This window comes from Diabrotica virgifera, chromosome 8 (assembly GCF_917563875.1).
Source record: "Diabrotica virgifera virgifera chromosome 8, PGI_DIABVI_V3a".
NCBI classification, from domain to species: Eukaryota; Metazoa; Arthropoda; class Insecta; order Coleoptera; family Chrysomelidae; genus Diabrotica; species Diabrotica virgifera.
The window spans coordinates 160,763,770-160,776,437 of NC_065450.1; the positions used below are offsets into that span (position 1 = coordinate 160,763,770).

The 12,668-nt window shown below is 35.1% G+C and overlaps 1 protein-coding gene across 2 annotated transcripts in view; it reads right to left on the reverse strand.

The window, feature by feature from the left end:
- LOC126890528 (uncharacterized) overlaps window positions 1-12,668 on the reverse strand; it is a 512,073-nt gene that overhangs the window by 70,008 nt on the left and 429,397 nt on the right. For both annotated transcript variants that reach the window (XM_050659532.1, XM_050659531.1), the window contains exon 5: window positions 1,803-1,936. In XM_050659532.1, the coding sequence (XP_050515489.1) occupies window positions 1,803-1,936 (134 nt within the window). The remainder of the gene's footprint in view (window positions 1-1,802; window positions 1,937-12,668) is intronic.

Consider the following 12,668-nt stretch of genomic DNA (forward strand, 5'->3'; position numbering starts at 1 on the left):
TTGCGTAGCAACAAATTAACTTTTTATCTTTCAAAAATCGGCATTTTGAAGGTTTTTCATGCTCTAAGAAACAAATTTTGTAATTTTATGTCAAGTATTTAGTTTTTGAGTGGAGTGCAAAAAATCGAAAGAATCGCGATTTTTGCACTAAATTGTTAATAATTACAAAGCGGAAGCGAACTCTAGGTAGGAAACAGGTAGGTTTTCTTCCTATAGGTCTACAATAACTAAAAAAGTAGTCAGCTACCTGGATCTTTGAGTGTCCCGGGAAAATCCTTATTACCCTGGACTATTAATTCGACGGTTTAAATCGGACGCTTTTTATGGGCATAGGCAGAATGAAAGTTTGCATTATTACCGAGGACCGAAAGCCGAAGGAAAACGATGCACTTAAATTTTGGTGGATGAAGGGTTAAATATACTTCTCATTTTTTCTTAAAATCCATTAGTCATCAATTTTATTTGCAGCATATCGTGGATAGTTTGAACGTAATCGACATTTAATATTGCTCATTTTAAAGACGTTTTCCAGCACTACAAAAGGTATTGGTAGCATTATACACCTAAAGTCGACCGTTTCTCTGTTATTTCAAGTTGAATACATCGATTTGAGCAGCATGCATAAAAAACAAACTTTCCTCCTACCATACCTTCATATCTCTTTTTGCATTGTTACTAGAAGATTTGTGAAGAAACAAATCTCATTGTTTTTTGTAAGCTAAAAAAACAGAGCACATAGATTTTTAAGTTAGACGCATAGTTTTAAAATATTCGTAAAAAAACCGCCCAAAAAGGTGTCACTTTTCAATGAAAATGGCCAATTTTCAACCACGAAAAACTAAAAGGTATTTGAGTTTTCAAAAAAAAATATAGTAGTTTTTGCTTAGAATTAGGTTCTCTAGCCGCTTTCGTGGTTAATTTGACCAAACAATTTTCCACCCACTTGAAGGGGTGAGAACCGCCCCCAAGAAAAAAAGCGCCATAGTATATAGGGTAGACTTTCTTTTTTGAGCTATTCCCTACTCACTGTGAAAATATCAAGTAAATCGATGTAGTAGGATGGAGTTCGGAGCCAAATACCCTCATTGACTGCCCTAACAAGGGACTTTATTAAGGGGAGTCCGAAAAGAAAAACTATCCTTAGAAAAACTCGAAATCGTTGATACTGTCGGTGTGCTCAGGCGCGTGGAATAATAAAAATCACTCTCAATCGCTCCTAAAGAAGTATAACTTCAAAAATACCAATTTGCCGACTTCTCCCCTCCCCCACCACCCAAACCTGACGCTCAAAATGGTGTAACTTTTTGCTGAACAGTATGTGGACCATATAGAACAATTTGGTGTTGGAGGAAAACTTGTATTTTGGGTGACGGGGCTATGCCGTTTTTTGGACCAATTATACTATACTACCTTCGTAACTTTGGAACCGTTTGTTTAAGAAGGAATATGAATAGGAACTGTTTTGTTTAAAATATTAATGTAAAACGCTTTTGCATAGAACATTGTTCACGCTAAACCGCACCGTTTTAGAAATATTGACGAAACACGTAAAAATGTCCTAATTTACCGACTTCTCCCCCACCTCCGCCCCCCAAACCTGACGCTCAAAATGGTGTAACTTTTTACTGAACAGTATGTGGACCATATAGAACAATTTGGTGTTGAAGGATAACTTTCACTTTGGATATCTGGGTTTGGGTCTAGTTATACCATACTAATATTAGACTTAGTACTACGGGTTACAATATTAAGATAAGTGAACAATGTTATTTCGTAATAATTAAATAGTTAGCAGCTTTTACCTGCTGTTCGTTGATATACCAATGTAATATGGAAGCTGGATGACTTCTTCCTGACGTACAGTTAAGATTAATTTCATCTCCTATTTGATATTCCTGCTCCACGCCTGTGATTACTGGATTCTCAGTAGGAAGGGCTGAAACAAAAGAAATGCTAATGAGAAGTAATATTTAATTAATATAAAATTATAATTCTAAAATTTTATAATTCACATATATTTTGATTTATTCTGAATATTTGACTAGGTAATAATTATTAATTTCATTGGGCATTTAAAATAATTAATTTAGTCAAATTAATTCAATGAGCTTATATGTATTTGCCACGATTATTGAAATTTTATTGTTATTAATCCATTCGACAGAGACGGAGATGACATAACACTGAATCTCTAAAAATCAAACGAACAAAATTGTTTGATGAATAAATTAAATAAATACTAAAATTATATAAATAAATATTCATTTAGTTGCAAAACGACTCCAAAACCCGTCTTATATTTCAGTTGTAGTTTATTTTCAGCCCAGACAGCACAATCTTGTTTTGATCTTTCGTCCGACCACTCTCCTATCTTGGTCATGATATCCACGAATATTCTAGAGTATCTAGAGTATATATCTAAGTAGTAAATATACCGATTGGATTAAATTCCGGGCTATCCTTGACAAGAGACTGAATCTAAACATCCCACTAAAATGTGATGGAGAAATTGACGAGGCAGTAGATCAATGATAATTCAGGAAACTGGCTGGCAGTCAACACCTACACAACCAAAAGCAATCATACACAAAGACTTACCCAACGAAATAAAAGAAAAAATCGCAGAAAAAATAACATTAAGGAAAGTATGGCAAAGAACCCTTGCACCCCAGGATAAAAATAAATTAAACCAAGCTACAAACCTTAAAACTTTGTTAAACAACAATAAAAACAACGACATAAAACGATTTCTACAAAATCTATCTGCCATCGAAACCTCCGAATACTCGCTATGGAAGGCAACACGAAAGATTAACAGGCCACAACTCTCTAATCCGCCTATCAGTGCCAGTAACGGACGATGGGCTAAAAGTAACAACGACAAAGCTGCAGTTTTTGCCAAATACCTGGAGGAAGTATTCCAACCACATGCCCAAAACAACAACCCTGATGATTCACCGCTGAAAATAATATTCAATTTTATTTAGAATATCCATACCAACTAGAAGCACCATTGGAAAAATTCACAGCCAAACAAGTTTTCAACAAAATCCAAACAGATCTGAATCCGAAAAAGTCCCCAGGGTTCGACTTAATCACTGCAAGAATTCTACAAAAAACTTCCCAAGAAAGGAGTGCAATATTTGACACAGATTTTTAACGCCATATTAAAAACTGGTTACTATCCCATTTTGTGGAAACTGGCACAAATCATCATAATACCCAAACCAGGCAAGTCTGTAGAAGAAGCTAAGTCCTATAGGCCTATCAATCTACTTTCAGTGATGTCAAAGGTTTTCGAAAAACTTTTACTAGAGAGATTACAGCCAATCCTCATGGAAAAGCAGCTAATACCCAACCACCAGTTTGGATTAAGACAACAACACTTGTAACATGCACTCTGCTACACAGCATATCTTCCTACAAGCCAAAATATCATCGCAGCCACATATGCAGATGACACAGCAATCATTGCAGCTCACTCAAACCCGTACATAGCCTCGCAACTGCTCCAGACAAATCTCGATAGAATAAAGAACTGGTTACAAACATGGCGAATTAAAGTAAACGAAAGCAATACAGTACATATAACGTTCACTAATCGAAAAGATACGTGCCCAACCGTCTCATTAAATAATCAAGTACTACAACAAAGGGATGATGTAAAATACCTAGGTATGCACTTGGACCGCAGACTAACGTGGAAGAAACACATATTCACGAAAAGAAAATAGTTAAGTCTGAAACTCAATAAAATGTACTGCCTGATAGGGAAAAGGTCACAAATGAGTTTGTACAATAAAATTTTAGAATATAAGGCAGTGATTAAGCCAATATGGAGCTATGGTATCCAACTTTGGGGATCTGCTCCGAGATCCAATATCGACATCCCGGAGAGATTCCAATCGAAGGCCTTCCGCATTATCACAAATGCACCGTGGTACATGCCCAATGAATTCATCAATCGTGATCTTCAAATGAAGACTGTCAAAGAAGAAATTGCCAGTTAAATACGCCCAAAAATACGGCATACGACTACAGAACTACCCAACAGGCTAGTGAAGAACCTAATGAGACCCCAGGCAAACAGAAGGCTAAAGCGTTACACTCCAAGCGACCTACCAGCAATTAAGTTCGTTCCGAGAGCATCATAAAGACTCTAACCGGTTTCAAACCTTCTTAGGTTATCATCAGAGAATGTATATATGACTTTCTCTTAACCAACTAAAATATATTGGGCTATTAGTATCGAATCGCAACAAAATAAAGTGACATGGGTGTCATAGCGATATCTGCTAAAAGCAAGCGAAAGTCTTATTTTAGTAAAATATAAAATAATATTAAAATAAAATAATAAAATATTGGGACTATTTTTCTGGTAACACCTTCGTGGCTTCCTAAGTGGGCAAGCCAAACGAATGTAGGAGTAAAGAAGGCTGAGGCAAATCTAATAATTGCATTTCACTTCTCGTCTGTTAAGCTGTCCTGAAGTGAAATGCAATTATCATAAATAATATTATCAATTAAATTAACCAACAACCAGATTACATAAAAACAATTTGTTTTAATGGAAATGTTAATACACATAATGTGAGATATTTTAGGGACACAAATTCTCACGTCTTTCGTGAAAAACATACTCAGTTTTCAAAAAAATTAAATGTTTTGGCAGGTATTTGGGAAACAACATAGTTGGGCTAACCCCTTAATTCTTGAAATTCTGGAAGAGGATCCAGAAGAATCCAGAATTTAAAAATAACATTTCAACAAGATGGAACTCCTGCAAATTATTATGGTGCAGTAAGACGTTTTCTCGATAAGGAATAACGTTTTAGATGAATTGGACGACGAGATTAGATAGAATACCAACTCGGCCACCGGACCTCACACCATTAGAATTTAAAAAAATGTATGCTCCTGGCTAAGGTTGGCATTTACCCCCAGGGTAAAAGTTATTTTACAACTCACGCCATAATAATGCAGTTCGTTAAAGAATTAATATCCGAAATTGTTCAGTCACTAGAGTATATATTGTGTTGATATCTGTGTGTCCGAATATAAATTTCAGCTTCTGAAATGCTTATGCATTTTATTTGTAGTAGAATTAACTTTGTTGTGTTGATGCTACAATACGATGTTGCCAGTGGTACAAAAATTAAATTATCCATAATATACAGGGTGTCCCCGAAAATACTGCGTTCCTTAAAGGTATAGGTAGAAGGCACAATATAGAGCAAAAAATCTTATAACATTTTTTTCTAATTTGATCCGTTTGACCAAATAACGAAAATACATTTTGATCTGAAAATTGAAGTCTGGCAACAACGCGCATCTCAAAAATCTAAAGATTAAAAAAATAGGTTTTTAGGTCAGTTGCATCTGGCAGGTAAAATAATGTAAATGTCAACCAAACTCACATCCATTATTTTGCAGGTAGGCGAGGTAGGTACCTACGATGTCAACAACCCCAAAAATCACACCTTAAAGTAACTAAACAAGGGGTTATTAGATTAAATTTCCACAGTCACAGCAAGTTCTTCAAGGCTACGTTGTCATGTCATTTAAATTTATGAAAATAAAAATTCACATATATGGAGAACAATGTAATTTGTTCCTTGGAAACGGTTAACTTCAGAAAAAGATGTTATAGGACTTTTTTTTGGGTATTATATCCATACCTTAAAGAAACTCACTATTGTCGGGGACACCCTGAACTTTTAGACAAGATCAAACACTCGAATTAGAAAAGAGCACAAATACTGTCTAATTTTCACTGCGACACTTTCTATTGTTTATCTTTTGAATTTTTTTTAGAAATTTTAGTCTACAACGGTTTTTTTTAACTAAAGAAGCAGTCAAACATCTAACTGTAAAAATTCAACAAGCCGCATGGGAAGCTTCACCTGATATATCATATGCTAAGAGACCGGGCTCATACCCGCTCTATATAAAAACCACGATATACGAGAAAAGACAATTAAGAAAAAGATGCCAGACCACCCGTGCTCCAGATGATAAAACCAAATACAACAAAGCAACCCGTCAATTAAAAAAGGTCCTACAGGAACACAAAGAACAAGAAATAAACTATTTTCTAGAGAATCTGTCTAGCTCTGAAGAAGAGAACTACTCGTTATGAAAATTGTCTAAAAAACTCTAAAACACAATCACAAACTAAAGCACCGATAAGAAAAAATGATGGCACTTGGTCTCGAAGTGACGAAGAGAGGGCTAACACCTTCGCTGAACATCTTCAGTCAGTTTTCCAATCGCACCAGAGAGAGGTTCCAGAGAACGAAGAGAAAATTATTACAGATATAGCAGATGAACCCTACCAGATGTGTCTTCCTACCAGAAAAGTTAAAATTACCGAAATTGAAGAAGTAATCAAAAACCTAAATACAAAAAAAGCACCTGGATATGACCTGATAACAGGACTAATTCTCAAAGAACTACCTGAAGAACCAATAAAGCTATTATGTAAATATACAATGCTGTCCTAAGATTGTGCTACTTCCGCTCCCAATGGAAGGTAGCACAAATCATTCTAATTCATAAACCCAACAAAGACACAACCCAACCTTCATCCTATCGTCCTATTAGCCTTCTGCCTTTACCCTCCAAAGTGTTTGAGAGGCTTCTCCTGAAAATAATAGACACTGTCATTACAGAAAAAAACCTAATACCTCATTACCAATTCGGATTTCGACAACAACATGGCACAGTCGAACAGGTCCATAGGGTAGTCAGAACCGCAAGAGATGCACTCGAGAACAAGAAATGTTGTACAGCAGCCTTCCTGGATGTCTCCCAAGCCTTCGACAAGGTATGTCATAAAGGTCTAATATCAAAACTTAAAAGACAATTGCCTCATCCAATCTGCATGCTCCTACAATCATACCTCACCAGCAGATCGTATCAGATAAAACTAGGGGAGACCCTCACTACTCTACATCCCATCCACTCTGGCGTACCCCAAGGAAGTGTCCTTGGACCCACACTATACCTCCTGTTCACAGCAGATACACCAACTTCAGATCGTACAACAATTGCAACATATGCTGATGATACTGTCCTAATGGCTTGCCACGAAAATCTGACCCTAGTTTCACAGATACTACAAAATCACTTAAGTAGACTTGAAATATGGTTTAAACTGTGGAGAGTCAAAGTTAATAGCTCCAAGTCAATACACATTACGTTTACACTAAGGAAGGGGATTAATCCAGCTGTGACCTTTAACAACACACCACTGCCAATAAGAAGTGACGTCAAATACTTGGGGATTTACCTAGACAGCCGCCTAACATGGCAAAAGCATATTTGGAATAAACGACTGCAACTGGGACTCGTTTATAGAAATATGTACTGCTTCATGAATCAAAAATCACGCTCAAGTCTAGACAATAAACTTCTGATCTACAAAAGTGTACTGAAACCCATCTGGACGTATGGCATCCAAATCTGGGGAACTGCCAGTGAAACAAATTTACTCAAGATACAACGCTTTCAATCAAAAGATCTAAGGCAACTGTGCCAAGCTCTTTGGTACATTTCCAACGATAATATACATAGGGATCTCCAAGTCCAAACCATCAAAGAAGAAATTGTTTCTCTGTGCTCCAAGTACCACAATAGACTACAGGTTCACCCAAACATATTGGTCACCAATCTCCTGACACCCCTACAGAACAGAAGACTAAATAGAACAGACACTCTTGACCTCAACACTAAATAATCATTCCCACTTATTAATTACTATTTTATTACTATTCAAATTAATTTAATTAATTTATTAATAACTGTACTAATTCAATCATTATTGTACACTTTTAGGTATTCACCACTGGGTGAATACTGACTGTGTCACATTCTTAAAACTTATATGTATTGTTTATTATTTTTTATAAAATAGATTGCAATAAAATGGATGTCAAAAAAAAAGAAGAAATACTAAGAGAAGGTTTGTCAAGGTCCTTATTTTTCCCATTGCTACATAAGCAGCTGAAACATAAACTTTTAATAAAATAGATAAAAGTAAGATCAAAGACTTCGAAATGTGGATTTATAGAAGAATTCTACGTGTGTTCTGAACATAACACTGTCCATCCACCGGACCAACCTGTCCATTCTCAAAGTGCTGCATGTAAAATAACGGGAATCATGAAACTATTAGTAGTAGAAGAAAAGGTAGAAGACCTAAGACCAAAGGGGGGTCTTCAACACGGCGAGCAATACAGATGAAGACTTCTTAAACCGTCCATATACTTCAGGATAGCTTCAGGCTTGAGGAGGAGTAAGAACTGTCGTCAGTTTGGTCATATGCTTTAATTTTAATCTTAGGTTTAATTTTAATAAACATCTTATTCTTCTTTGAGTACCGTGCCCAAATTTTAGGCATGGGTAGCTTTCATGACAATTTGCCGATATCGTTCTCGATTTTTCGACGCATGTAGCAATTCATCTGCTGTTAAGACAGTCCATTAACAAAGGTTTTAGAGCCATGAATATTTCTTCCTACCAATTCCGCTTTTTCCGTCGATCTTTTCATTGAGTATTAACCGCAGTATCCTGTATCTGCTACCTCTCATTATGTGCCCCAGATATTCAAGTTTTTTTCTTTTTTATCATATTCATCAAGTTATATTCGCCTGGACCTACTCTGGTTAATACTTCTATGTTTAAAATGTGTGGAATCCACGATATTCTGAGCATTATATGATATGACCACATCTCGAAGGCTTCTAATTGGTTTATCATATTTTTTTGATCGAATTATTTTTAGTTTAAATATAATTTATGATAATTCATATCAGAAACAAAGAAATATACATTTTTGCACGATTAATCATTTTTGACTCTTTACCGTGACAGATTTTACGTCAGTAGGTGACATTTACTAGCAACTCGACCGTAAGTAATCCAACTCGACGGTAAGTACTCCAACTCGACGGTAAGTAATTCACTTACCGTCGAGTTAAAAAATCTCTTTATTTTAATTTATTTTTTGAAAGAATAAAAAAAACTAACGAAATATTTATTAATATTGAAACATATGGCACAATTTGTTAAATTATTTAATGAAATCCCACTTTTTTGGGCTGTGGTTTCACTTCTAACAGAAACTCCTGCAGAATCGCATACATTAGTAGTATCCAATATTTTTTCTCTTCAAATACGCGATCAAAGTTGAAAACTTGGAAACATCAATGGCATCATAAAGAAAAACGGTGGATTTAATCATTGAATATTCTGTCCAGAGGCTTCCAGGAGATTCCAACTGCATATGTCTTTGGACGAAATATGCCAACAGAGTCTTTTCTTCGATTCTTAGATTCTTGCCTTCGCACTATTTTTTAAAACTTTGGTAGGCATTTTGATAACGGATTTTGGATTTTTCGGGAATAATTGCGGAACACCCTTCTTCCCTAGCCCGTTCAATTTCTTCAAATTCACTTTCGCTCATATTTTAATTTATAATAATCAAAATTGTACTTAAAATTATTGACAACTAAATAAAAACTCAATTCTCCCTTGTTGTTATGCACCCTAGTTACTACCTAACAACCAAAGTATCTATCTTGATAACATGGATGAAACTAGTCAATATGACGTTGTTTAGTTTAATGTTGTTTAGTCAATGTTTAATTTTATAATTTATAATGGTATCAATCGTGCAAAAAACATTATAAGCATGTCGAACGTTAAGGGTAACCGATCTCAGACAATAATTGGAGTCGTCGCCCGCTCCTCCTCCAAACAATTGTCTTCGATCGGTATAAAACCCTTACCGTTCTCCATACTTAATATACTATTTTGCACGATTGATCATTTTTGACTGTTTACCGTGATAGATTTTACGTCAGTAGGTGACATTAACTAGCAACTCGACGGTAAGTAATCCAACTCGACGGTAAGTACTCCAACTCGACGGTAAGTAATTCACTTACCGTCGAGTTAAAAAATCTCTTAATTTTAATTTATTTTTTGAAAGAATAAAGAAAAGTAACGAATTATTTATTAATATTGAAATTATGGTACAATTTGTTAAATTATTTAATGAAATCCCACTTGTTTGGGCTGTGGTTTCACTTCTAACAGAAACTCCTGCATAATCGCATACATTAGTAGTATTACTAGTATTGCACACTATTTTTTCGGCAAAATCTATTTTATTTTGAAGAGAATCTTCTACATAGCTTCCTGCCACCGTGGATGAACGCCAACCTCCATGACGCTTTAATCCGAGGACATCAACACCTTTATTAGCCAAAAGCGTTGCTGATGTCCTCCTGAACGAATGGCCAGTATAGTTCTCGGGATTAGGCAAATTTAAGAATTTGGCAATTTGAGAAGGCCAGCCCCGATTGTCCCTTTCCCTATTACTTGAGCACAACATTTTCCTTTGGCGTATCTTAAGAAGAAATGATTTGATTTTACTTGTAATGGACGAAGTTTTATATAGTTTTGGTAGGCATTTTGATAACGGATTTTGGATTTTTCGGGAATAATTGCGGAACACCCTTCTTCCCAAGCCCGTTCAATTTCTTCAAATTCACTTTCGCTCATATTTTAATTTATAATAATCAAAATTGTAATTAAAATTATTGACAACTAAATAAAAACTCAATTCTCCATTGTTGTTATGCACCCTAGTTACTACCTAACAACCAAAGTATCTATCTTGATAAAATGAATGAAACTAGTCAATATGACACACACACACAAACACACACACACACACACACACACACACACACACACACACACACACACACACACACACACACACACACACACACACGCACACACACACACACACACACACACACACACACACACACACACACACACACACACGCACACACACACACGCACACACCCACACACACACGCACACACGCACACACACACACACACACACACACACACACACACACACACACACACACACACACACACACACACACACACACACACACACACACACACACACACACACACACACACACACACACACACATCTTGTTGGACTGATTATTCTCCTTTAGAAATCTTAGCATATCTTTTAATATTACACACCTAACCTAATTCTTAATAATTGTTAATATTGCTATTGATGATTTATAAAATGCAACGTAAAACACGTTTGAAATAAATAACTATAGACGACATTAATACTGACCAACTATTTCTATATGAACTAATATTACACACCTAACCTAATTCTTAATAATTGTTAATATTGCTATTGAAGATTTATAAAATGCAACGTAAAACACGTTTGAAATAAATAACTATAGACGACATTAATACTGACCAACTATTTCTATATGAACTAAAATAGAACGTAACAACTAATGTTCCCTTTTATAGTGTTAAAAAAGTAAAAAAAAAACTACAGCAGAACAGTCGAAATGAATGGACAGTTAAAGAGGAAAAAGCCATTATTAGATTGGCACTCTATTATCCTAAACTGTTAATTATTGTTATTGTATTAACTTTTAAACCAAATTATCGATTGGACCTACTTCTCCCAACTTCAATTTGCTGCACATAAATTTTTAATGAAGTGTAATATATTATCCGCTCGAGCATGTCAAAGTGTCGTTTTACACCAAAAGTTTGATCATATATTCCCTAATGGTAAAAGTTAGAAATGTAAAAGTAAATTTAGTAAAAGTTTTACAAAAATGAAAAACATACCTTTTTTATGGTAGTTAAATCACAAAGAACAAATGAAATTGGTGATATACAGTATGGTACACATAAAGCCAATAAATCCATTAATTAGAAAGCCTGCGAATTTTAAAAGCCTGCGAAAATCGTCTACTTGTATTACAGGATGTGCATTTTCTCAGACTATTTGATTTATTTCTGTCCTTATCTATGGACGGATGATGACGTAATCGATTATGTTTCTTAGTGTAGACGTCGTAATATACCCCTTGAAAGATCTTTTAAATGTCTATTCAAGTGGGATAACAGTTTTAATGTTATAATTTGTGTGCACTCTTCAATATTGTAATTATTGCAATATATTATTTTATTACAGTACAGCAACCAATTTACGTCTGCTTTATAGATTTTAAGAAGGTGTTTAATAGGGTTCAACATGATAGGCTGATTTTTTTTTGAGTAAATTTTAATTTCTGTATTTCTACCTTTAAATTGAATATCTAGAAATGATTGGAATATATGACAAAGATCTGAGAATTTTACATCTATATTGGAATCAAGAAGTTTCTATTCTGGTATATGGCAAAAAAACACAAAATTTGCATTCAAAGAGGTCTCATACAGGGTTGTGTGTTATCCCCAACTTTGTTTAACGTTTACTCAGAAATAATATTTAACGAAGCCTTCGAAGGGCAATGAATGTGGAGTTCGAATTGGGGGAGAAACTATTAACAGCAGATATTCAAAATGAGAGACCGATCATGGTTAAAAGTAACGGAGATCTTCAACTCCTTATTGATCGAGTCCCTAGAGCATGGGTTCCCAAACTTTTTTGTACCACGCGCCCTTTTGTTGAAATGAAAGTTTGTTGCGCCACCCCCCCCCTTTACAATAAATTGTATGCGTCTAAATAGGAACAAAACAAAAACAAATAAGTATTAGCTTGAAAGCAAAACATTTATTTATTCTGCCATAAGATACAACAATAT